Source organism: Catharus ustulatus, chromosome 6 (genome assembly GCF_009819885.2).
Source record: "Catharus ustulatus isolate bCatUst1 chromosome 6, bCatUst1.pri.v2, whole genome shotgun sequence".
Lineage (NCBI taxonomy): Eukaryota > Metazoa > Chordata > Aves > Passeriformes > Turdidae > Catharus > Catharus ustulatus.
In genome coordinates this window covers 44,081,909-44,109,651 of record NC_046226.1, presented here as the reverse complement: position 1 = coordinate 44,109,651, position 27,743 = coordinate 44,081,909, and the positions used below count along the sequence as shown (strand labels likewise).

Sequence of the window (27,743 nt, the reverse complement as noted above, 5' to 3'; positions counted from 1 at the left end):
GGGTTTGTGATGGTGTCTCCCTGAAAGGAGTCAGATTCTTCTCCAAACCTACAGAGGTACAGAGAAGTCTGAAATTCACACTCCCTCCTAAAGTGCTGAGAGGAGTTCATTTAATAAACACCGTGTGTGTTGGGGGTTTCCAAGAGGCAATGCACTGGTGCATTTACCAGTTGTTATAGGAGATGAAAGCAGAAAAAAATTGCAAAGAAGGGTCTTTGTTTTGTTCTGGTCATATTGTTTCTAAGGGATAAAATCAAAGTAAACAAGGTTTTATAGCAAGTTTTAGTTGGGAGGGAATATGATTGTGGAGAGTTGTGACAGTTGGTGCAAAGGAGCATTGCTATTTGTTTTGTTTGCATTTCGTTGAACTCTTTTTTTCTGGTTGCTATTTGAATATTTTCTTGATGGTTCTTTGGGTTTTATAAGTAAAGATTCATCAGTGAGACAGTTGGATAATTGTTTTGGGATAAAGTTCAGTTATTTTTATAGAAAATACTTACTAAAGATGCAAACTTTGATGTCACATAGCCTAGAAATATTATTATTTAGCATATATATTGTAGTATTGCTTAGGAACAGATGACGGTATCGTCATGCTAATTTACTATATAAAGATATAGGAAAGGTAGCTGAAGTTTTTAAAAGATATTTTTACCATAGCCTGTTTACTCTGAAAGGCAAACTTGTGCTCCTAAATCAGGATTTACAGTACCTTGTTGTTATCTCATTATATAAAGTACATTCAAGCTCTGCTGTGCAGCTTGTTGCTTCATGAGGGTTTTAGACTTCTATGGTAACTTCAGTATATAGTACAATTTGCATTAGTACATTTTTATTGAATGAATTCCTGGCCTCGCTGAAGTCACCAGTAAATCCTCATTAATGCCAGTGGGTGCACAGTTTCACCAGGTGAGTTAAGTCACAGCAGTCCCATTTCTCAGGAGATGGTTATTACCCTGATCCGATACACGCCAGTAGGATATTTCCCTGACTGCTGCTGCTGTACTCCAGCTGTATCTGACATCAGAATTTTTTCTCACCTGGGATATACCACATTCACAGCCTCATTTTCCAAATCTCTAAAAGAGGGATAATATTTATTAACCTCAAAGATAGTTGCTTACATGACTAGTTAAAAAGCAATAAACTCTCTTGAAATTTTTGCATGCCATATTTTTCACTATTACAGCGGTGTTTAATTGGTATTTGTCTTTCTGATGTGATATTTAGTATATTCATAATTAATAAAATTATGACTTTAATTCACTGACATAGTCATGAAACATACTCAGGTACCTGAGATGCCTCCAAATCACCCAGCCTTTCAGATCTGCATCTGTGGCTAGGGTGTTACTGTGTTTGGAGTAATGGTTCTGAAACAAGATTAGATGCGGAAACAATCAAAGCACAGATCTAAAAGAATCCACTTCTTTTTTTCCATTTTGATGTGGCAGAAGTTGGTTTCTGAGTGTAAGTGAACAACGAATTTAAAAGAATTAATGGTCTGAGGTTTCTTTGGTAGTATCTTGTTCATGTTGTTTACTGTATCTTCAAGGATCTGGCATTTACCATTTATGAACAATTAAAAAAGAGAATTAAGAGCTAATAATTAGTAAAAATATGTTATTCTAATTATGCCTTTCTTTTGATTTCAACTAAATAAATCACTATTTTTAAAATAGTCTATAATTTAGGATTTAAGTTTAACATGATTTCTTTAAACATAATGTAACACAATATCAAAATCTGCAGTTGGAAATAATGTCTCTTTTTCTAAGCTGTCATGAAGGTTACAGCATTTTCTGTATGGTGTACCATAAACATCTGCACTTACTGAGTGTTCATTTCTAGATTAATTTTTAAAAAAATTTCTTTGAAAACAAGTCTTTCCTATATATCATAAAAACTAGTTTTAAATAAGTATCATTCTTTACCAATAAGTGCAGACCACACATACAGCTGTTTCCTAAGGAATATAAATAGCAGGTATAAAAGAGCATTCTCTAGCAGTTACAGTTTTGCAGATACAGTTTTCATACTTGGTCAGCATATATTTCATTACCCAAATAGTTGCACACTTAATTTTTTTTCTCTGTAAGTGTATGCGGGACAATTGTTTAATCTTATGTTGTATCCTTGAGTGTGCATGAATGAATTATGGCTTTGTTTATGATTGTTTAACAATCATCTCATGGTGATTTTCACTCCATTTAAGTGGTATATATAGTTTTCATTGCCTTTTGCACAGGAATGAATTTCAAGGAATCCAAAGTCATCCACAGCAATGCACTGTTACCAATGTGTCATGGAGCGAGGGACCAGACTTTGTTAATTTTGCACGTGTAATTTCAGTGACTCTAACTGAAACATTGTCAAATTCCAAGTTCAATTTCAAATTTAGCAGACTGCCAATGTAACAGCAAGTGATTGGCCTCACTGTCTTCCAAAGGGCTGAGTAAGTTTGATCCTTGTACTGTGATTTCTTAAGAAAAGCCTTGCATCCTAGGGTAACTCATCAAAGGGAACAAAATGCAGTGGGGACACAGGAATGCAGTGCCATGCAGCAGTATTCTTTTGTGAGATATTTTAAGCTATAAAGTCACATTTCACTCCCTACCATCTCTGGGCAGGATAACTGCCACAGAGAGGTACTACTATTTCTTTTCCTTTTCTGTTCTTTCAGACTTGAATCTAGTCTTCTATTTCCCCATTGTTGACATCTTTCTGTAAATCAGTTGAGAATTTTGAGCTCATTAGAACATACACTGTAAGGATAGGTACCTGCAAGTGAGGCTTTTGTAAACAGAGCCGAAATAATGATGCTGCATGCACACAACCATGTGGAAGGCAGACAAATCCTTGGTGCATCATTTGGTTATGCAGCCTGTTGTTAAGCTTTCTGACTTTGAAGAGGTTTTAGCAACATGGAGAGACTTCTATTCATGGTACTCTTTCAAACCTTCACATTCTCTTTTTTTTACAATAATAACTGGTAAAAATCCTTCAGTAATTCACAGTAAATAACTATCACCTTGGTCTGAAATTGTACTGACTGTAGTTTTCATACAGTCACATTATTTTTCTTATTTTGTTTAGTTTTGTTTTATTTTGCTATATTACAAGGTTTTGTATTGTCAATTGTCACAATTCTGCTATCACAAGTTTTTCTTCCTCACAGGAAGAACTCTATTGTCTTTAAACAAATCAGCTTTGACTTTTTGTCAGGTAGTTCAGAAACAAACTCTAGATATTTACAGGATCTTAATTTCTGACTAACCTGAGTTATTTGCTTTATTTTACTGCATGGCTTCATAATTTTACTTTTTCTTACTGTATTACAGTTTCTTATTTCATTAAACCAGTTTAAAATAAAGTTCTTATAAATATTGAATTGCTGACTTTTTATTTCTTACAGTTTTTCAGCTATGCACATAATTTCCTGGTGGTAGTCTTACTTTTCATTTAAATTGTGGATTCTTTTCACAGTTAGGCTGTTCTAATACCCAGAGGCAGCTGTGATTCCAGCTTGATGAAAAAGGTACAAAGTCACTGGAAGTCACTAAATTAACACAAATGAAGATTACTCTCTGAATCTCAGCAGTCCTTTCAGCACCCTTCCTCACAGGCAACTTTTTGACAGAACACTAAACTGATATAAAACCAACTTTATTTTGTCTGTAAATGTCTTTTGGTTCATTTACAAATATCATCCCAGATTTCATGTAAAATCAGCCTTGCACTGTTGTCATCATGCTAATAGATTGTCTTTTGCATTAAAGTTTGGCTCCTCACTAGAGGTCAAGCTGTAAAGATTAGTTCCAACCTACCTTTCAATCCACTACATGTAGCTTAGCTTTATTCTACTTCAGAAAAAACTTTTTTACTTCCTTACAATGATATCTACAGGCTAAGAGATTTACACAAACCCAGAGGTTGCAATGGAAATAATGATGAGCAAATTAAGCTACCTGATTTCCTCTGTAATTAGATAACCCAACTTCTAATATCTGGACTTTACATCACCAACTTAGCTTTTCCATCTGACCTCAAGTAAAAAATTTATTGGATGGAAAAAAAAGAGCCCGTATAAAGCAGAAACTTAAGCCTCAGACAGTTTTCTGGTAAATTAGGATGATATAACTCTTTTACTCCTAAATCTGTAATAGCTGACTTAATTGTACTTTCCTGAATTGTATTTCTGTGGGGATAAGATGAAGAATAACGAGGCCTGTCACAGCTCTGCAGAGTACTGCTTTAGGGGACTGAATATGGTGTAGTTGTCAAGCAGCTGACCAGCTGCAACTACTGTTTCCTTAAGTGTTTAAGGAGCTTTTGTACCTTTTTCATCAGGCTTAATATTGCCCATGACACAAAAAGACACATTACAGAGCATTTAATTAGCAGCTTTTCTAGAAGCATCAGGAGAGAGGTGAATTTTTAATGCCCTTCCCCTGGAGATGGACATTCTGAGGAAGTGGACAAGTAACTACCACCTCTGCAAAGGAGATCCTGCACATCTGTGGAATGGCCAGTGCCCTGTTCCTCCTGTACATGTTCATGTGTCGAGAAACTGGAGAGTTTATAAGGTTATCATCTTGCTTTTTTCTCAAGTAAAAATGGGCTGCAGCTCCACAGTTTTCGAAGCAGAGACAACAAACTGGAGTTTTATTTTCAAAGGCTCAAGCCTTTCCCCAAAGCTAGTCTTGTTTGAAATGCAATAGGGTAGGAAATCAAATATGGAGGGAGCTATAGCCACCAATCATGAAAACAAAGTAAGCCAGTCCTTCTGTCTTTAATACATAGGGTCCAGCAGCAAATAACAAATTCCTTTTCAATCTGAATTCAATATTTTCCTTCTGCTTTGGGCTCCCACTTGCATTATTTCCACTCCTTTCAATGGTCTATTGGTGCAATGAGTCACTCTGAACTACAACACATTCTTTAGTGCTACCAGTAAAGTTTGTGCTGTGCTTTTCCTGTAAATTAATCAGGTACTTCAAGGTCCAAGCACCTTTCAATAACAGTAAAATCCATATATTCTTCTCAGAGAAGCTGATAATAGCAGTAGAGTGTTAGTAAAATATATCCAGGAACCATGATGCTGCTTACTGTGGTTACAAAACACAAAGGTCAACTGAATGCATATACAATAGAGATTTACTTCTGCACTTAAATCTACTTCATTTTACCTGTTAATTCTAACCTGCCTGAGCAAGAAACATCTTGTATTGATTAGCTGGTTTTGAAGACAATGAATGTTTTTGAAGTAGATGATTCAGGAAATTAGGTACTTTCTGCAGTCTTGAATGCTATGTCAAGTGTCTTCTTTACAAGCTGAAGTTTGTATATCTCTTTATGTTCAAGTCCTTTAAAATATTTTCTCTTTTACTTACAACTTCTTTTTCCTGCAGTAGCTACAGTCTCTGAGATGTGATTTAATGCTGCTTGTACAGCCTTTCACTGTGAAGCTGGGACATGGTTTAACCAAGCAATTTCCCCCTCCTACTCAAATAAACCATACATTAAAAAAACCCAAAAAAACCACAGCTCAAATATACAATACACTTATGTTATGGGCCCAATGAGGTATAATATGAAGTCTGACTGCAAATTGCTCGTCATAGCACAGTGTTAAGTAAAGAACAACAGCTCAGGTGGGAGGTCAAAGGGGCCACAATGTGTGCTTGTGCTTGCTACAGGCTGAGCATCTGTTCTCAGCTCCCAGGGATTCAGGGAGTCACTGCAGCTGCAGGAGTCAGCTCTGGAAATTCAGAGTTGCTCCCAACACACTGCAACCACACCACCAGTGCCTGAGCCACAAGGCTTTATCTCAGGCTATATGTCACTTCTGCTAGGCCACTGTTGAGCTTTCCCATTACAAAATAGTTCCATCCTTTTATTTGTCTGTACCAGCAGACAAATTTGCCATATAGTGTGCTATGTCCAAGGAACTTGAGATACTGACAGTAACTGAGAGAGGTAACAGGCAAAAACTCAGACTGGGTATTGTCAGGAAATTCAATAATTGTGAGGAGCCAAATAACTGTGGGGAGTCCTTTGTTGATGTAAAATGGCAAAGGGATGGAGTTTTGTCGTGTGAGTATATTGTTCCTTTTTGTTGGTGTTGAAATGATGCGGCTTTAATGTAGGTGTGGATCTTTTTGATTGATGTAAATAAGTGCATGATGAAGATCTATTTTAATGACAATTCAGCTCTCTAAGATCTATGACTGACCTACAAATTGACTACTGAATTTCATCCGTTTGAAGGGACCTTTCATGAACATGATATTAACTTACTCCTTGGAAAAACATAGCACTATATACTCTGAGTTTACATAAAGTAAAACTACAAAGGAAATGGGCAGCTGGCATTGAAATCTATGAATTTATACCCATATCAGGCTATAGACAGGGGAATCAGGGTGATATACTTCCCCTTTAGAAATTCAATCCAATCTTTAAGCTTCCCTCTGCACATGAAAAGTTTCTAAATGGAAACTTTGTATGGTTGCCCTTCTCTTTGCTGTTGGCTTGGGGTGGCAAGGTTTAAAGGGGAGTACTGTGCAGACAGGCCTGTGTTGACAGGAATACTGTGCTCCACTCTGTAAAGGAATGGCTGCTCAGGGTCTGCACATTGTGATCAAATAGCTGACAGCTGCTCCTGTTTTTCTTTTTTATTCAGAGATCCAGCATGAGAGTTGGACTGTGAATACTGAGCTATTATTGCTGGCTCACAAATGTTGAGCTGCTGGTATTGATTTTCTGAAAAGATGTTTGGAGCGGTAACAAAAATAAAAAATAAAGTCAAGAATGATGAGGCTTCACAAATAGCCAATAAAAGAATCCACAAAAATCTTAGTAAACTCTTGGGCTATTCAACCTTGACAATGTCCTTTTCAATCTGAATCCAATCTTCTCCTCATGTTTTGAGCAGCCAACTGCATTTGTTTCTACCCTCACAATGCTCCACTGGCTCAATGAATCACTCTGAGCTACAGTTTGCACTTCTAAGCTTTCACACTCTACACAGTCACCCTGGGAAAGCAGACAAAGAAAAGGGTAGTGGAGGACCTGGAGTAAACGATAAAAGTCCTGTTCATCAGAAGGAGTTTCTTCTGAAGTCAACAGGAGCTCACAGCATGGGGTGGCTATGAAGCTAGACCTCTTACCCAACCTCACATGGACCTGCCAAGCATACATGCTGTCTGTAAACTTTAGGATTTACAATATTTTATTTACCCGTGAATACATGAACAAAACACAGTCAATTTGATTATAAATTTTATTGCCTTTACAAATTTTTTAAAAATACAAACACAAAGCAGTTGATGATCACAGCAGTTTTAAAAAAAGTAATTTAATTTTTACTGTGAGATTATATTCCACAACTGTAGCCAAACCTGACACATAATCATTCCATAACTCTCAAAATAATAAAAAAAAAATCCAGAATTAAATGCTCCATATGTAAGCTTTCCATAATTGAAGTCCCTGAAGAAAACTGACCCTCAGTAGCTGAATATTTCATTATTTCTGACACAAGGGACTTAAACCACTACTTTTGTTTAAAACCAGAGTAATTAGTCTCATTTTATTTCATTACACCAACATAAAACTGGAGTAATGCAGCTATAAATTAGGTCAAATATTTCTGGAACTACCAAGATAAAAAACTAAAATGGGCAATATAATGTTCTCAATGCACAGATGGTAACAGCACTGACTACATGGGATAATGTCTTATCCTACCAGCAGTTCCATTAAACTTACTGGGAGTAAGTTATAGCATAAAATTCAGCACACAATTTACCAGTGTCTGGCTGTGTGTTTGCACAGTGCCCTCTAGGGTGGGGCTCCTGTCTGGGTATTACAAGAATACACATAAAGAGACAGAAAAAATTAACGTGCTTTGAAATTTAACAAAAACATTGAGATAACTGACATAAGAAAATCTCTTCAAGCTCCAATAGCCCACTTTGCTTCAACCATTGTTGCCTTTGCCTGTGATTTCATTTCCTCCCAGGTGAATACAAATCAGCAGTGCAAATCTACTCAAACAGTCTCCGAAGAAAGGACTTTTTCGCTGATGTTGGTAACTTCATGGCTTTCTTTTTGCGCAATGGTTTCATGGGTGGTTTTTTCAGGCACAACATCTTTTGGGGAGTTTGTAGCCCTTTATTAAGGTCAACGTGCTTGTTGCAGAAGTACTTGACATTTGCTTCTGAGAGATGTAGAAGCATGGTCTCTGAGAGATCCATGCACTGCGCGTGCACCCAGTGGCCAGCCCCACTGGAACACAGGATCATTGCAGGCTTGTTGAGCTCTGTCGAATAGAAAGGGACCCAGGTGTTAATGTCAATATTGCAACTGGCACAGCAGGTGATCCAGTAGCCTGTTTCTGATTCATCTTCTTCATCATCTTCATTGTAAGTATCAGCATCGTCAGCATCAAAGCTGTTGGCTTCAGCACTAAAGCAAAACTCCTCCGAATCTTCAAATGGAGTGGAGTCTCCAGGGTCTTCACTTGATGTCTGACTGCAAATTTGAGTCATCAATTCTTCTGCCTTATCCTCTTCTGCTCCTTTGCATCTCAAAATGTAGAAGTAGTTTGCATCTGGGCTTATTTGTTTGTTGGTCCCTGGAATGCCTAGCAAAATAGACCCTTTACCCATATCACAGCCAAACCATGTTCTGCAGTGTTTGATATCTGGTGTCCACTCTGGGCCCACACTTTCAACAATCTCTATCTTACTGTCTTCCAGAACTATGGTGTTACACGCCAGCCGTTTCTGGCTGTCTGAGTGGTAGCCACCCACAAGGACAAACTCAGTGTCACTGATCTGGGTCACTATAGCACTTGACACTGATATCCCTCCTGGCAGGACAGTGCAGGTCACAGCCGGGCTGCCCAGGGGCAGATCAATTTTTAGCTTGTACAGGTTGGGGGACCTGGTGTTATTTTGAAGTGAGTGGCCTCCCAGGATGTAGATTGTATCATCTCTGGCAATTGAAACGTGGAAAGAAAGCCCATCTTGAAGCTCTGGAAGTATGTATGATGTACAGCAACCAAACTCAAAATCAATGAGAAACACAGATGGCAAACAGTCAACTACACTGTTCCATTTTTCAGTGGTTCTTTGTGCAAGAGGAGTGTATGACCTCCCTCCAAACAGAACACTCATGCTTTTTCCCCGGCTATGAACTACATTAATTGTATGCCCATATCTAGCTTCAGGGACATCTCCACCCAGGTCTTTCTCAATGCATTGGAATGTTGTTTTCTTGCTAGTTTTGTTTACCAGACTCATAAAGTAAATCTTGTCAGAAAGGTCATTGTTAGGTGTTTTACCACCATGGATGATGTACTGGTACTCATCAGCCCTGGCATCGCTTCCGAGTGTGCAGAGAGCAGGGTAGCGGAGAGGGGGCAGGTAACACGAGTCTTTAGAGAAGAAGACAGGTTTCATTTTGAGCTCATTCTGCTTTATATCGAGGAGGAAAACACCAGTGGGGCAGGATCTCTTTGGCCATCCTTTCTGACCAAAAAAGAAAACATGGTCATCAAAATTCAGGAGAGAGAAACCGGGCTGAAGCAAGGATGAGTTACTGACAGTGGATACCATCTGCAGCGACATTTTGTCTGTCGACTGTGCCATACCGTGGCTGAGAAAATAAAAAACAAAAAGCAACAAAAATGAAACAAACAGATCAAACATGCATTTGATACTATCACAATTATTTAACAGAACTTGAATAAATCCTAGAGAAGTTATGCAGCAGCTCACTCTCTGAAACCCACAAAGACTCGCTTTTCTGCGTCTCAAGATATGGCTACAGCGTGAATCATGCCATGGTTTGCACCATTTCCGCGGTGTTCGGGGCATCTTGAGCAGACACGGCAGGCGGCACAGGGAGCCCGGCGCTGGAGCGGCCTCCCGGGGCGGGCGCGGCCGCTCGCACGGAGCGGGCCCGCGGGCTGCTGGGGCCCGTAGTCCCCGTGGGTGCCCGGCCCGGCCCCGCTTGGCTTGTCCCGGCCGGGGGAATCGGCACCGGCGGGCTCCGAGAGCCGGCGGCGGTGAGTGCGGCCGCGGGCCGGGCCGGTCCGCTGGCGGCGGGGTCGGCGCGGAGGGAGCAGCGCCGGAGATGCCACAAGCCGGGATTTCCTGCCCGCGGATGCCGGCTGGAGCCTGCCGGCTGCCGCAGCCCGGGCCCCGAGTGCGGGAGACCGCAGGCCATGGCTGTCCCAGGGCCCGCGGGCGGGACGGGCGTGCGCGGACCCTTCCCACTGCGCCTTTTGTGTACAGGGAAAACGTCAGGGATTGCCGCGTCTGGGAGCAGGAGGTGCCGCTGCCTGTGCGGCCCTGCAGCGGCCCGGGGGCTCGGGTGAGCCTCACCCTTGTGCTGAGCAGCCCGGTCGGCATCTCGGGCTTGGCAGTGCCAGGTGCTCGAATCCTTTGTCTTTAGTCTCCGCGCTTTGCTCATGCTTTCATGAGTAGGTTTCAAGGGGTCTCTTTCACTCTTATAAACCTGTTTGTTTGGAGACCGAAAGGAGTTTATGTAACGAGCCTGGATACTGACTGTGGAAGGGCTTTGGAGAGCACAGACACCAGGGAGGGAGTAACAGGCTGATACATTGACAGTGTGCTTTGGTGACAGCAGACTTGTGCCCTTTAGTAAATGTCCAAGTTCTCTGCCCCAGCCTTTGCAAATGCAGTTCCTTTTTTAAAAAAATCTTTTAGGATTAATATTTTCCTTGTTGCTGCATTTCATTTCGCTGCAACAACAAAAACAAGACACATAGGGTTTTTTTTTTTAAGGAAGGATTGGTGTCTTCTAGTTATGTGACATCAAAACCCAGGGGGATCTGAACAACATCGTGTAGAGGAAGAGTTGCTGTACAAACATGGGAACTGATGACACTGACTACATCAATTGCCATGTTGTACAATATTGCTGCACTGCCTGCCTGCAAACTGCTGCTAAAATAGGGACCTGCCGTGGAATGCTTTTCAAAGGTGAAATGTTTTCAGGCCAGAGCACACAGACAGGGGAGGCATAGCCATTACTGAGTGTTTGAAAAAACAATCCATGGAATGGCTGTCTTATGTTGTGGAATCATCCAAAGTCGAGTTGAGTTCTGTTCACTGTGTAGCCTAATGCCTCTGCCCTAAAGGTGGTAGTTTTTTCTACATTTAGATTTCTTTTTAGAAGCACTGCACTGTGGGTGAAGTTCGGTTATAAGTTAATTAAATTAGTGAACCCTTTTCTGAGCATGTCGGTGTGCACAGCAGGTTTTGTCCTTATTATGCATGAAGAAAGACTTATGAAGTTATTTACCTTCAGGTGATATGCTAAACAGGAATCTGCTGCTTGTTTCTTACAAGCATTCAAAAATGGTATCATCAGAGAGCTTGCACTAAGGTTTACTTGATTAGATGTCATTTGTCTGTTCTTTCATATTGTCTGGTTACTTAGCTTATTTGGTTCAGAAAATTAAAATGTCTTCCATACTGAAGATGCTGTAAGAAAATTTCAGTTCTATATGAGAAAATTAGAATTTTTTATCTTGTACCACTCCTGTTCTACGTTTGACTGGTTTATATTTGAAGTCTAATGAGAATATTGAAAGTGGCAAATAATTTAATTGACTTATTGATATGCATCTCATATTTTTATATAAGATTTGTATATTTTTACATATACTTAAAGAATCTCCAAACAGGGAAATTATTAGTGTCCACAATGTCACAAACTATTTCCCAAATATTGAGCAGTATTCAGTTCTCTTCAGAACTATCTGAAGAATCTGCAGATACAGAGTGGAGAAAAGATCAGTGAAAATTATTTGATCGATAGACACACAGAACATACTGGTTAAGAACACTGAAATACATTCCTCGTCATCTTGTAATATTTCTTGAAATTTACATAAGCAAACAGTACAGTATGTAATGGAGGGAATATTTCTCTGAGATTTTTGGACAGAATGAGCTCCTTAGGCACTGTCTGGAAGTGCTTTGGCTTTCTGTGTATTTTCATGCTAATTGCAGTGTGTCAATACAGTGTGGTTGCTCTTTGACTATGCTGACCTCCAACTCTAACCTTCCAATACCGCTGGTTCCTTTGGGCCATGGCTCATCTAACCCTGAACAGCTTTGGGGAACCCAAAAGAGCTAACCTTATAAGCAAAGAGTTTAAAGTACTGTTTGTGGTTTTATGCTCAAAACTGGAGGTGGATTGGCATTACAGCTAGTACAGAGGGAAGCAGACAAACGCCTTTGTTGTGGTGCAACACAAGATACTGGGGAAGAGACGCTACAAGGAGTAAAGACAAATAAGAAGAGAAGGGGGGAGTTACATAAACAATTACCAGTTATGATGACTGGAGCCATGCTTCATCATATTTTGTGTTTTTATAAAAGGTTAAGCTGTAAGGATTATACAAATGAGAATCCAAGCCCCCTATCTGGGAAGCAGTAGAGACCTGAGCTAGAAGCTTAGCTAACAGAAAGCAGAAAACTAATATTCTCCCTATGTTTATTTAAAAATCAAACAGCAAGTTTTTCAGGTAAGAGTTGTTTATATGGCAAGAAGAGATTATAAGGAATTCAGATTTAGATAGATGGATTGGGAGATACATTTATAGAAGGATCAAATGAAGAGGGAAGTTCTTTTTAAAAAGTACTAGCTAATGTAATTTGAAATGTGCTTACTATGGAAATAGATGTACATGTTTGGTGTATCATTTCAGAAACCATATTTGGTGTTCACAGGGAAATACAGGATGAACATCTTCTAGAGACAAGGAACACTGAGTGACAAGTAGCACTGAGTGACCTAAACAGCACTGACATTCCATATACCTTTGGAAAGTCTTCCTTGTCTTCTAGCTTCTCCTGTGGAAGCAAGTCTCCCATTGTTTTGTGTCCTAGATCCTAGTAAATCTAGGGTTTATGAAGTATCACTAGATGACAGTGTGTAGGCACTGAGTCACTCCCAAACTGTTTGTAGTACTTATTGTCCTCTTTGACCCTATGCAGAAATGGTTTGTTCACCTATGTGCTTTGCCTGTTACCTAATTAGGCAACAAAAACATTCTAATCAGGAGAACAATGACTAATCAGTGCTGCTGTTTAGTGTGACATCTCATATTTTTCAACATTGAAAGTATATTTGCAATAATTTCACAGTAATTTGAAAGCTGCAAAATAATGAATGACAAATGAGTTGATCTTATGAACTGTAGCAAACACAAAGAACCTTTTTTCATTTATACAAAAATAAGATATTTGAGCTGTGCTGATTGGACACCGAGACAATGGCATGCAGGATAACATGGAGTCTCAGCTGGTAAACACCCATTGCTGACCATTAATTAGTTTGCATTTATTTTGGCATGGACACAGATGTCTATTATAGAATTAAATTGATTTTGCAGTATTGTGGGGTTTTTTTCCTGACAGACCTGTTTTTTCATTTACAAAATGGAAAAGCATACCGCTGAAAAGCAAGTGCTGTTTCCAAATTCTCTACAATCAAAGTCATATCCTGACACACAGAGAAGTTTGAAGTCCTCCCTAAAGAAGTTTAAGGAGGGAATTTTTTATACAGTATTTCTCATAATATTTGCTAAGTGTATCAACCAAGTTTGTTTTGGGCAAAACAGTAATTTAGACGTACCTGGCTGACAGCAGTTTTTTTGCGTCCTCCGTAATCTTTCTGTGTAATTGGGATTCAGATGTGAGCAATGTGAGGAATCTTCTGTGACAGCACAGAGGGCTCGTGGCATGGAGAGACAGCCGGATGGAGGGGATTCTATCTGCTTAATTTGCAGATGTGCTCCTGAGAACTCGATCTACTGTGGCTAACTGTCTGTGACTGGCTTTTTTTTCTCCTTTCCTCTCTTGTCTTCAGATGGCACAACAAGAAACCCACCAGCCTCCAGAAGCTTTAACTCTTTGCTGTGGAACAAGCTCTGAGTGACAGCAGGTGCCTCTTAGGTTGTAAATATCTACAGCAATCTGCAGCATAAGCTTCTTTATGGTTGAATTTTTTTTACACTGTTAAACCTTTCGACCTTGTGATCATCAGAATTTTTTGCTGCGATTTTAAAATGCAATTTAAAATAAATTTTGAGTTAAAAATAATTTTAATAGGTAGTAAAAGAAAACAGCTCTTGCTGATTGGCATACTACTTTCACCAGGAGTGCTTTGCTTCAAGTGGGCAATGACACTGAAACAGCAAAGGAAATGACAAATGCATGCAGTTCACTGAATGAGGGCTGACTAAAAAAGTCCAACTCAAAGTCCACTGAAGTAATTAGAAATGTCTTTTTTTTCTCCTTCAGTGGCCTTCTGATCAGACCTTGAAAGACTAATAAAACTGCACCCTTCTGTGGCATTTTTCATCAGTTTCACAGTGCTTTTCTCCAACAACAAATAATGAGACGCTGGGAAATCCACTGGGAACATATCCTTTCAACAACTAGCAGTGCTGGGGCACAGAGGATAAGCCACTTGCATAGCACAGCACAACAAATAAACAGAAAAACCTGGAAAACAATTTACTCTTCATAGCTCCCTGCTTTTGTTTTCCTGGCCCTACTTCACCCACTCCTGAGTTACAACATCTGCTACACAGTATTTTAGAAATATCACAACTCCCATTTGAAACCGCTGTGAGAATAGAAATAGAAGGAACTTGAAATGGAATTTGATTAGTACAGCAAAGCAAACACACCAAATGTTTGCAAAAATTGTCTTGAGACATTGAATAACTGTAATGCAGATAGGTTGTGGTGATGTTTCTCATCTGAAATACAGCACTGCTAAGGCACTGTGCCCTGTAGCATCCATATGGGCTTTTTCTAGTGAAACAAAGATAAAAGGAAACTGTAGTGCAGAGTTGAATGCTGAAGAACTTCCCCCAAATATAAGGGCATTCAGATCACATTTATTTGTATTTTCAGTAAGGCCTAGATAATACTTGACAGCTTCTTATCTAAGTGTTTGATGTTTTCTGACCCTTGTTTGTGTCTGTGGTCAATGATCTACCAGCAAAAAAAACCAAACCCCACAAATATTAAAGTGAAAAATCCAGTCTCCCAGTTGTGTCACATTACTATTTTACATTCATTTTAGACCCTTTATACCAGTTGACATGCCTTATCTTTAGAAATTCTTTTTCCAATTACTGTGGTTGAGAAGATGGAGAAATTAAAATTTTTTGGCAACAGCATGTCATTTTTGGATGAGGACATGGCCTGTCCAAGCTGGTCTCTAACTGTCAGTGATAAAGTGCTTTGGAGAAGCTGCAGCAGACAGCTTCAGAATAATGTATTGATATGGTAGGGAAAATACGTTCAAAGCTGTCCTGGTCATAGCAAGAAGATCTTGGATTTCCATCCAGAATTTAACTGGCAGAGAACCCATGTGAAAAGGAATAAATAGACTTTTCCTTCACAAGTTCTGTTTCAATAACATTGACAGAGGTAGTATGTTTTCAGCAGATTGCTCACTGTTACAGAAATGCTTTCTTTCACTTGATTTTCTTCTTCTGCAATTAATTTCTTAAAATAATATATCGTTTGCATCTTCTTCATCCCAAATCATTCCAAATTGCATTGAGATCTTTCCAGGCTTTTCAGCATATTTTCTGCCAGTAAAACACAGTCATCTCTGAGCTGAAATGTAGCTGGCTTCCTGTGGGTTGCAGTAATGCACTCCAGCTCAGCAGGGAAAGGGAAGGCTGCCTTACTCATTTGTGTAGGTTTTGCCAGCCAGAATGCAAATATGCTGGATATTTAGCCAGGACCCACGGGCTGAAACCTGTAAAAAAGGGCGCAGGGAGTCCAGCATCCTACAGTCTTCAATTTTCTGTCTCATCTAAAACTGACAGTAAACAGTATTTAACTTGTGAGGGAGAGGGCTTTATTTGGAGGGCTTATCTAAAATATCTGATTGAATCCAGCTGTGCTTTGACTGTCAGATCCTGGACAATTGCATTCCAGGGGGCAGTGGCTGCTGCAGCTTGGACAAAATGTTACCCTTGCCAGGTTGTCTTTAAAGGGAGCAGTACTCTTGAAGCCATTGGAAATTCATTTGAAAAAAATTTCTGCTCAGGTATGGGACTGGCATAATAGCACTGAAATCCAACAGGATCAATATGCTTGCTTGCAATTAAAGCCCTGGGATGTATCCATACGAGCCAGGCATGAGAGGCACATGTTTTTGTCCATCTAAAGGTCAGCTCTCGGGCTCAGTAATGCACTCAGGCAAGCAGATGTAGCTCCCATCCACACGAATTGCTGATGCATTAAGTGTGTGCCCTGAAGGCCTCCTGCTGAAGGCAATGGCAAACATCCAGTTCATTTTAACAGGATTAGCTGTTGTAGATCACATTGAATTGCGACATGTTGGAAGGAACCTCATCTGAAAGTTTTTGTCCTTTGTAACTTCAATTTTTTTTCTCCAGCTGGGTTGACCTGCACCTGCTTGTGGCCAGAGCTCGGTTCCTTTGTGTTCACTCCTGGAGCTCTGCCTCGCTGCAGGTGGTGGTAGCAGGGAGGAGGAGGGAGGAAAGTAGGGCAGGACAGTAGAGCAGGGAGGGCTTTCTTCTGCAGCTGTAGATTTACAGATGTCTAGACCAGAAGGAGGCAGTTCTCTGCCTTCAGGAAAATGGGTAGCTGCTTGACTCAAATATTTTATGTCTTTCTCGAGCAGGAATTCCCAGAATCACCTGGCCTACTTCTAAAGCACCATCCTGGGATGTTTGCTAAGCCAGCAGCCATGGTCCACAGCTAAGAGCAAGCATTTGTTAAGGCCAGGCTCGAGTTCCAGCCTTGCCTGCCTGTTTGCACCATGGGGTGATGATGTGCACTGCAGGCTCAGCTCAGCGCTGTGGGTGCAGGAGTGCCCTGCTGACATCTGCTTCTGCAGCTTGGAGGGGCCACAGCTTTCCAGGCCATTTGTGAGGCTGCTTCTGATGAGACTGTGCTTTCATGGTTGCATAAGCAGCTATGATAGGCTGCCAGAAGGGCAATCCTGCATCCTTCCCTTGCTCACACTGCACGTTTCCACTGTCCCCTTGTACAGCAGTCACGATCGGACAGCTGAAAGGCAGATTGGAAAATATATCTTTAAAACAGGATATATGCATTTGCTCTGTTTACTCTCAGGTTTTGTATTGGTAGTTTATTTTGTCTGCCCAAGAGATGGACTGGAGTGGTAAACCAGGAGGTGAAGAGGGAGTGAAAGTGGTGGTGGCCTTTTTGGGAGCAGCCAGAGAGAGCCTAGAGAGACTTAACTTGATTCTGAGTGCACTTGTCTGGTAAAATATCATTGTTTTGCAAAGCTACTACCTCATTCTTCATTACTGTAACAATTTTGTTAAAGATGTAGTTACTGTTATAGCTGTATAGGGAAAAAAGTTGGGGCATTGTTCAGTGGTAACAGAGTATAAGATTTAAAAATAGCGTATTTATGTTCAATCTGATTTTTGAAGACATAGTTTATAAAATCTCAATAACAGGTGTACCTAGTGGATATTTTCCATGAACCTATGGGTGAACTATAAAAAAAAATAAAAATTATTAATCAGCCTTTTAAAAAAATTTAGAATTACTTGTATGAGAGCAAATCCATATTGTGAAAACCTGAACCTATGCCAGAAATGCTAATGAATTTTTTTTCCCTGAAAAATTAAATTACATAAGATTCTATTGAGTTTGTTTTTTACTTCTCTTTCCTTTAAAAATATAATAATCTTGATTTTTCTTTCATTGCCTCCATTGTAGTTTAAAGAAACATAAAGCGCTTAAAAATGCAGCATAAACCAGGAAGTTTATATTCCACCACATTTTGTGTTTAGAATTAATGACTGTATAATTGAAATCATGCTAATACTTACTTGACCTGCCTCTGTGATTCAGTGCAGAGATTTCTGATTTGTCTTAAACTGCTCCGAAGAAGACTGTGTTTTGAGAAATAAAATTGACTTTGCACGATCTGCTGATGATCAGCAAGGCTTAATGAGTGATCACCTCAAGAAACCTCATTTAAGTCATTTGGATGGATGAGCAGGAGTGAAATGCAAGAAGAAAACATAGTTGCTGCTTGAATGCATCACTTACTGATATTTGACTCTAAAAGTATCCAAAGCCAGCACAAGGAAAGGATCAGATTCCGTTGCTTTACTTTCCTTGACACTTCCAAGTTAGTTTGATTCCTCTGGGGAAAAAAGAAGATAAGTTTTTGATTTTAGTAATATCTATTCTTTAACAGAACAGTGCAGTAATTTCATTCCTAGAAGTGCCATTATACCAATTTTATAAATTGTGGAGTATTCCAATCCATTATTGTGTATTTTTTCATTTTTTCAGGATAGTTTAAAGATTTCATTGCTTGCGGCTGTGAATTGAGTGATTGCTGAAGCCTTTTACTTATGTTTTACTTATGTAGAATCTACTGGTTAGCTCCTTAGCAAAGGTGAGAGTCTCCTGGTCAGCCTGCTTTCAGCAGTTGACCTCATGAAGCTTTTCAGTTACTGACACAGTGCGATGATCATTTAAGAGAGACTCTGGAATAAAGTAGGTGGGAAGCAGCAGAAAACAAAGTGGAATGAAAATGGAAAATACCAAAGCCTTGATGGGTTGAGATAAATTTTTGAACACCATTCTTTTCCCATCCGTCCTAACCATACGTTCAGTTTCAGGGATAGTAGATATTCCCCACATACCATCTTCTGCACTTGCTTTTATTTAGGGCCATGCTACAGCACCAGGCACTTCTTGAAAATGATTGAAAACAGGGAACAGGTAGTTCTGGCTGCCAGTCTCTCCTCTCTGTTGTCTGAGACAGAGGCTGTTTTTCTGACAGAACTTAGGCTTTCATTAGGACCTAGCTGGTTTTTCCTCTCCTTGAGGAGATGATTCTGTAGACCACAATAACAGCTGTGCAAGGGAATATGTGAAGTGAAGTTTCCCAAATTCTGGAGGAGGTAGAAGCTGCACAGCAGAGTAAGAATTGATACATGTGGTTTTGGTACCACCTGGTGTAGGTACTGAATCTCAGGCTGGTGATATGGTTGCTGTAGGGCATGGCTTTCACAGAGAAAGCTGACTGTCATGCAGCTGGTTAAGGGTATGACTATGCTCCCAAATTTCTGGTTTCCTAGAGCATTTTAGAGTGAATTAATCTAAGATTTGCTGTCAGGCCTCCTCTAACCTGTTCTTAAATCATTTAAATCCTTGGTGACTCATTTTTTTAGTCTGTTATTGGGTATAGTACTTGTTTGCTCTTCCTTTTGAGAATGTTTTTAAGTTCATTTCATTAGTGTAACAGAGTTGGAGATCCTAGACACCAGACTTCAAAGAAAAACAAAAAGTTATTAATTTTTTCTTGATTAGGTATATATATGTATGTATTTACAATAGCCTTACAAATCACAGCACTATTTCAAGTAATGATTTTAATAACTTAAGGAATAGAAGGCACTGCTTACCTCTCAAAGCTCTGTAATATGAGTGAGTGCTATTCTGCTTGGTCAGTCCACAGAGAGATTTTTGTAAAACATTAGAAAACTTAAACTTTAGATCGTGTGAGTGTGCATGTATTTTGATATCTTCAGAACATTAGTCTTCCTTGAAAGCAGGCAATGCAACAAAATTAGAGTTTTTTGATGGAAGTCATGATTCTTTTTCTTTCTGGTCTCCAAACAATTCTTTTTCGATCTCATTTAACTTCAGTATCAGGTTGGCAGCCTTTCCTTAGTATCACTGAAGTTTTGCTGAAGAATTAAGCTTTCATTCCCAAAATCCACTTCTTAGTATTGTGGTAAATCAAGAGAGGAAACAGAGGACCACATGCAAATCAAGCACTTAAGTGTATAATGTGTTCTTGCATTTTGATCAGATTCATGTGTGCAAACCGATTCTATAAGTGTGGACCTATGTGTATAAAAAATAAGTAATATGGGTAAGTGTTTAGCTTCATGCAGCTGTTAACATGCATTTACACAGATTTTATGAGTTAGGGGCAAGGTTAACTTCAGCAGGCTTTAGCACGGGCTGTTCAGGATCACTACTACCTGGAGAGTCTGGTTAAGTGATGAAGGTGGGCTGCAGAGCTGTTGCTGTGTGACTGGAAAGTGGAGTTTCCTTCCTTCAGCTCTCAGCATTTGTTCCTTTCTCAAGAGTGGTCCTCACATTCCTGCGTGGCTGTCCAGCTCCAGCATGCTCTCCCTGTCCTGTGTGCTGCCTCACACACACACACACACACACACACACACACACACACACACACATCATTGTGATTTAACGTGTGGTCCAAAATCTGAGTTTGTGGCTTTGATGGTGCAGTGAGAGGTGCACCTGGGGATGATGGATTCAGTCCAAAATTTGAATGTACAGATGTGTCCTGGTTGTTAAATACAACATGCTGATGGGGGCTGTCTCTGTTTCTGCAGGAAGGCAGGGGCTGAAGGACTGAACAACTTAAGGGAATGAGCAACACCAAAAGAAGCTGGCACTTCTGTAGCCCATATTACTCAAGGTCATAAATTTCAAGCATAAATTATCACAATTTCTCCATTTGTACTTAAAATTTCTATGTCCATGTGAATTTTGGGAGAGATGTTGACTAATTAGTCTTCACAAAGAGAGAAGAAAAATTTTATTTTCTAGTGCCCATCTATGTGAACTAGGGATTTTTCTGTTGATTTGTTTTCTGCCTGCAGGTATACATAACTCTTTTCTTTCTATTGCAGAGGCAGCCTACAAAAACAGATGTAGCTGTTCAACTCTCAAGGTGTGGATGATCATGGGAGAACAACTGTTTAAGAACAGCATCCTTGATCAATTTATTAATAGCCATGAGCAGTCATATGAAGAGTTTCTAAATACATTCACATATCTTTCGAAAGGTATGTAATTTCCCAAATCTCCTGTTAGATACCACAGTCAGAAGGAAAGGTAAAAAGAGAAGCAGTGGTATTTAGTGTCCTTGTGCTACTCACCTGCTTTATGACTTTAGGCAAAGCATTGTGGTGCTTTAGTTTTTCCACTTGGCAGTGGGAACCCTAAGGACAGCTTTGCACAGATTGGTTCCCAGGCTGCTGTGTCCCTCCCTACAGGTGGTTAGCCATTTATGCTTGCTTTAGGGAGGCAGGAGGAACATGCACTGTTTGGAAGGTAGATATTTCCTAAGTACATCTTATATTGTTTTGCTTGAGAAGTCTCCATAAAAGAAGAGCCTAAGGAAAGTACTTAATAGTGTGAGATTGCCTGAGATTAGGAGTGTGCAATTTGGGTACTTTTACACATCTGCTAGCATTAGCCCACTGTGCTGTGCCTATGTGTGTGCCTTCTACAAAGTGACTGCCTTCTATGATGAAACAACTACCTGGAGGGATGCAGATATTGTCTAAATTGATTTCAGCAAGGCTTTCAACGCTGTCCTTCACAACATCCTTGTAGGCAAACTCTGGAAGTGTGAGCTGGGTTAATGGACAGTGAGGTGGGATGAGAGCTGGCTGAGTGTCAGATCCCAGAGGGTCACGATCAGTGGCACAGGGTCTGGTTGGAGCCCCCAGGGTTCAATACTGGGCCCAGTCCTGTTTACCAAATTCATCAATGACTTGGAGAAAGGGGCAGAGGCTCCTCAGCAGTTCCCTGCAGACACAAAGCTGGGGGGAGTGGCCCACACCCCAGAGGCTGTGCAGCCCTTCAGAAGGGTCTCAACAGGTTGGAGAGATGGGCAGAGAGGGACCGTGTGAAATTCAACACAAGTGCAGGGTCCTGCTCCTGGGGAGGAACAACCCCTGCACCAGCACAGGCTGGGGGCTGAGCTCCTGGAAAGCAGCTCTGTGGAGAAGGACCTGGGGGTGCTGGTGGCAAACAAGCTGTCCATGACCAGCAGTGGGCAGGAAGGGGATCCTGGGGGGCATTAGGAACAGCATTGCCAGCAGGTCATGGGAGGAGATCCTGCCCCTCTACTCAGCCCTGGTGAGGCACATCTGGAGTTCTGTGTCCAGTTCTGGACTCTTTAGGACAAGAGAGACTTGGAGATCCTGGAGCAGGTCCAGCAGAGGGCTACAGAGATTATTAAGGAACTGGAGCATCTCACTTATGAGGAAAGGCTGAGGCAGCTTGGCCTGTTCAGCCTCGAGAAGAGACAGAGAGGACCTTATCAATGTCTGTAAGTGTGAGACAGGAGGGTGTCAGAGGATGGAGCCAGGCCTTTCTCAGTGGTGCCAAGCAATACGACAAGAGACAATGGGCAGAAACTGATGCACAGAAGTTCCACTTGATGGTGAGAAAGAACTACTTTACTCTACAGGCGACTGAGCACTGGAACAGATTGCCCAGAGAGGGTGTGGGGTCTCCCTCAATGGAGATACTCAAGATCTCCTGTGCCATGTTCTCTAGGGTGATCCTGCTTTAGCAGGGAGATTGGACCTGGTGACCCACAGTGGTTGATTCCAACCTGACCCATCCTGTGCCAAGCTAGCAGTAACTTGTGTGAAGGTACAGCAGATAGATGATTAGGCTGAAAAGATCTCATGCTCTGCAGATGAAATAAAAAGTAGAGCTTAACCTTGAGCTGAGCGTTGCTGAATTACAGAATTCCAATTCTATAGCTCAGGTTCTCATTTTTTAACCATGTTCAGGCAGGTGCCATAAAAATAAGCACAAGCAACATACTACTCACAATTCTGTTGGCAAGTGCTTTGCACTAAAAGTGATGTCCTCATATTATTGCAGAAGAACTGTATTTTTCAATTACAGCATGTGGCATGCCCCATTGATTGGTACTCAGAAGTCTGTGCTGTCCTTATCCTTCAGGCAGAACTAAGTGTCAGTCACAAGCATTGAGCAGAAAACCAGTGGGGGAGTTGAAGCTGCCACAGAAATAATCTTGTGGCAACTCTCTGTCTCTCCTCCCTATAAAATATAGAAGAGAAAGGAGCCACTGGGGGATGAGATAAGAGGATTGAAAATCCGGTTCTGGTGTTCTTATGTATGATTGATACACTGGGGATAGCTCCTATCCTCGAAGCGTGCTGCATATCATGATGCTACTTGCAAAAAGCCTCAGCGTGTATTTCAGTCACTTTCACTGTCACTGAAGGCATTTGCCACTAAAATCGTATAAAAGGTAGAGCTTCACCTGAATCAAATGGTTAGAGATGCAGGTTGTTTTCCTCCCACTTTCATTTTCCTTTAAAAGTACCCAACAAGCTGGTTTCATTATAAACTAATGACCTGGAAAAATTCTACTTAAAGCATAAACATACATTGTCATGTGATAGATTTTTGTCTATCACAACACTGGAAACAGGAAACACACAAAACTGATTGGATCCCATTGATTTCACAGAGTAACGTATTTACAGAAGGTGATTTTCACTTGTGCATGAATTTGTACTAGGTGTGCAGTTGGCAATAAAAGGATATTTTCAGCTGAAGTTTCTACATTTTTCTTGAAAGCATTTCATAAGAATCTGATACCCTAGTGATTTTTAACTTTTTCTTCAAATGTTTAATTTACACACAGTGAAGCTGTAAAGAATGTACCTGGAGTAGAAAGACCCAAGCATTTGGCTGTTCTGACCTAGCTAAAAGGAACCTTTTGAGGCTATAAATAGCCTGGAGTGATTCCCTGTGAACACATTAGGACCTTCTGCTGAGAGTGTAGTTTCTTTCTTATAAATGTGGGAAACAGGATTAATGAATTTTTACATTTTTACATTGCATTGCATTACCTTACATTTACATTACAATTTTACATTTCAATTTACCCTTTTAAGAATTGCTAATATCCTAATCAAGAAAATCACATATTTAGAATGTTTTAGTGTATCTGAATGTGTGATATTGCCTTTGACTACTTCTATTCTTCCTTGTGCTGTTTGAAAAGATACTCTTTGTTCGCATAGAACAAGATCTGGAGTCAAGTCCTTCTAAATTCTGTGTAATTGTTTTCATGATGTATATTTTGTTTAACTAACACAGAGACATGTTGTAACTCAGTTGAACCATAAAATTACATCTTTGGTATGGGATTTTAGTACTCCTAAAAATCCCAGTGATTCTGTTTTTTAAAATGTGCTTAGTGCAGTGAGAAAATGAGAGTTCATAGACTAATTGACAAGTAAATCCTGTAGTAAGACTATTACTTCACATCTGCAGATCTGATGGAAAAGGAATAAACATAGATAAATATATTTTTAAAACTCTAACCTCACCATTTGAAACATACTGCTCCAACAGAACATGGGCTGTAGAGCTTAAATAAATAATATTTTTAAATTATGGGAGTATACTTCCTTCAGAAGAGGAAAATTTTTAAAACCTTTTTCATTGATTCTGTAATGGGTGGGCATTTGAGGGCTAGGTTAAGATTCTTGCTAAGTCTCTTTATTTTTCCTATTTAGACCATACACAGTGAGTTTTTTGTCATAGGGATAATATTAGCAAGATGAATAAATAGGTGGTAGGGCTGGTGAACCCATGGGAATGTAATTAGAGCACAATCCAGGAAGATGAAATCTTTCATACTCAGTGTAAAGCTTTGCAGTTGAAGGAGCCTCAGAAGAGCTGAATTTACAAAGGAGTGGATGATACAGATTTCTGTAGATGTGGTCAATGAGTTGTATGTTGAGAACTACACAATTCCTAGAAAAACTTAGGACAAAATCTCGTGGATATCCATCCAACCCTGCTTTTGAAAAAATTGCCACAGAGGACAAAAACCTCTTTCAGATCTTAGGAAGAGTGCTTGAAATCTAGTGCAGAGCTATGATGCTCAGAATCAGAAGGCAGCATCTGCTCATTTTTTAAAACTCAGAGGAAGAATGGGAAATTCACTGGAGCATAAAATACCTCATTTGACCTTGTACAAAAAATGCAGAAAAAAAGCCCCAAATGGTCCAAAGTTCAAAAATTTTCATCTAGATTTTAAATTACTCATCTCCCACTTCTAAAAATATGGGATTAGGGATCATTCAGCTGCATAGGAAAATGCTGCCATGAATAAAATTCTTACCCAAATCCACGTTAAGATTTGCATTTTTTTTCATGGTTCTGGGTATCTGACTGTCAGGATTAAATGAATTCCATTCCTGCTGTTAATTTTGCTCTATTTCATACACCTCCCACTGCCTGACAGTGTGTCAAAGTCCAGGGACCTTGATTAGGGCCATCTAAGGAAGCCACAGCTTGGATTGAAACTTCATAGCCTCAGTGCTGTTGTTTTGGTGCTTCTGTGCTGAGCAGACTGTCAAGTGGGGGAAGTTTGGAAGTGACTGATCACTCCTGTGCTTACAGGTGGCATGCAAGAGCCCTATTCTGTGTTGTGCTCAGATTAACTTAATTCCCCTGTGAAAGCTGGGCAAGGTATTCAGTTCACAGTCCATTTGACTTTAGCTGTCTGCTTCCTTTTTACAGTAACCACATTTAGGAAAAACAACTTTAAACTTCCTCTATAAGTGTCAGTGAAGGCACTTTGCAAACATCAGTCTTCACAGCAGAAAGCATAGCAGAGAACTATATTAGTGACAGTAAATGCACTTTTATTTTAAAAATGGACCAGTAGGACAATGCTAACCCCAAGAGAAATTTCAGCCTATGAGTAGATTTGCCAATAAAAGCAACTAGACAGTTCAGTAAAACTAATTAAATTAATCTGTCACCCCCAGGGAACTTAAACAGGGCATGAAATAGGGAAACAGCATCAATTCTGAGCTTTTTATTGATGTGTTGTGCTGGATCATTTGATAGAATTGGTTGGGAGACAAAATTCGCAATTTTCTATTGATCATAAATTCAGTAGCTATCTCTGTGTAGCCTTTATTCAATATAGTATAAAATCAAATACCGTACAGAGCCCCTAAATGTTTAAAAAAATCCCAGACACAGAGATGCCAACTTAATAGATTATTTTTGAAATAATAATAACTGATCTGTTCTATGGATATTTGTTGTCCTGGTATTTGCTCTGCAAGATAGTTCATCTCAATTGTATAGACAGAAAAAAACAGGCCCAAAGAAGGGAAATTACTTGTGCATTTGCACAGTAGCTCAGTGGCAGCACCAGATAAGTACAGAGGCACTCAGACTCCTGGAAGCTTGAACAGCCCTTGAACAGTAGTGCTTCCCTAACAGCAATTTTTTGTTCTCTTCTGTGATGCCTTTATTACTGAACAATTTCTGAGGAGTATTTCAGATAAAAAAAATCTCCTGCATAACTGAGATTTTCTAGAACATAGAAAGGGAAATATTTAGTAAATTTGCTGTGGATACTTTGGTAGAGGTTCTATCCTACAGTGGCATATTGGCAGTGATTGAATTCTAGCAATATAAAATGCAGTAACACAGAGTGAGCTCTTCTGTACCTCATCACCTTGTCTAGAAAGGCACTAAATGCAGCTGTTGGCTTAGTTTAATGTATTGCAGTGAGCTGAGGAAGCCCTCTTTTCATATATGGGAATGACACAAAGCAAATAATGTCAGAGATCGGAGCTGTGTCTAGGTGATTCAACAGAACAGAACAATCAGAAACAGAAATGGAGTGACCTCACTTCCAATTCAGTGCTGAACACTTTGTAGACTTGGCTGGTTTTCACTGTTCAGTATAAAATTAAATAGAAATGCCTAATTTCAAGAAAGTAGGTATTTGTCTTAAAAAAAAAAATAAATAAAAAAGGCTTTTAGGGATGCCTTAATGTTGTGATTATAATGTCCAAATTACAGCATTTTCAAAACTCTTGGGCTTTATGACATTTTATTTTGTTCCCACCTGCTGTCATCTTTTTAATATTACTTGTTAAGAAAGGAATACTTTGTATGAAGATGTCAGATGCTTTTAATTATATACAATTTGCTTGTTTCTTACAGCACTTACCTACTCACCTATTAGAGCTGAATTCTTCTAGGATGCAAGCACAAAGAAAGTCTTCAAGATTGATTCTGCCCTGATTTATTAGTACATCACATGTTCTTTTAAAGTGCTCCCAACATATGAATTTAATGTAGTTTCCTTGTGCTGTGGAGAACTTCAAGGAAATTTGTGGTTTCTTTCACTGTGAAAAAAATCCCCAAAATAATAAACCAAGTATTTAAGACCCAAACTCAGAAAGAAGTCTGGAGTTCTTGTACATCTGTTGAAAGAAACAGGATTTTGCTTGTACAAGCTACTGAAGTGATGCAGTGCAAGTTTGCCTTGTTATTTAACTGATAGCATTAGTATTCAAATGGAGAAAGTATCCAGCAACAACACTGCTGAGCTGTGAAAGAATCATATGAATTTTTAAATGATCGGATGGGGTGAATTAGGAGTAAACAGGAAATACTGCCCCTTTTCTAACATTGAGACTATCAAAAGCACAACAGAGACACAGATGCTGATACAGATAAACACTACATAGAATCAGAACACACAGGTTCCATTAAGCATGAAGGGAGAGATACCGATACAATAAAAAAACAGCTAAACTTTTAAAAATTAGGAGCTCAGTTAGTTTGAGAGAAGTATTGCTGTACATTAAGCTAGAGCAGATCTGTAAGAGTGGCTGAAATATACTTGAGAATAGCAGTCGTTCATCTTTCCCCTGAAGGAGCCCATAAAAAAGTCCTTTCCTGACTTATTTTTAAACATACTACAGTAAGTATCCAAAAATGGCAGGCAAAAGTAACCACTGGGACTTCAGAGTTCACCCTTTTAGGTTAGAATTAGTCCCACTG

The 27,743-nt window shown here is 39.8% G+C and overlaps 2 protein-coding genes across 5 annotated transcripts in view; one reads left to right on the top strand and one right to left on the bottom strand.

Moving 5' to 3' along the window:
- Positions 1–7,363: 7,363 nt before the first annotated feature.
- On the bottom strand, positions 7,364–10,625 carry RAG2 (recombination activating 2). Its single transcript, XM_033062495.1, has 2 exons — positions 10,582–10,625; positions 7,364–9,666 (listed from the first exon to the last, which is right to left on the bottom strand). The coding sequence occupies exon 2, from the start codon at positions 9,657–9,659 to the stop codon at positions 8,052–8,054; it is 1,608 nt and encodes a 535-aa protein (XP_032918386.1). The 5' UTR covers positions 9,660–9,666; positions 10,582–10,625; the 3' UTR covers positions 7,364–8,051.
- Positions 9,971–27,743, top strand: part of LOC116997574 (intraflagellar transport associated protein) — a 38,486-nt gene continuing 20,713 nt past the window's right edge. Inside the window, exons 1-3 of one of the 4 annotated variants that reach the window (XM_033062498.2) lie at positions 9,976–10,078; positions 20,468–20,553; positions 20,768–20,923. In XM_033062498.2, coding sequence (XP_032918389.1) covers positions 20,815–20,923 — 109 coding nt within the window. In that variant the 5' untranslated portion in view covers positions 9,976–10,078; positions 20,468–20,553; positions 20,768–20,814. Of the gene's footprint in view, positions 10,079–10,325; positions 10,445–20,467; positions 20,554–20,767; positions 20,924–27,743 lie in introns of those variants that run through there. The other 3 variants (XM_033062497.2, XM_033062499.2, XM_033062496.2) reach the window with 3 other exon arrangements.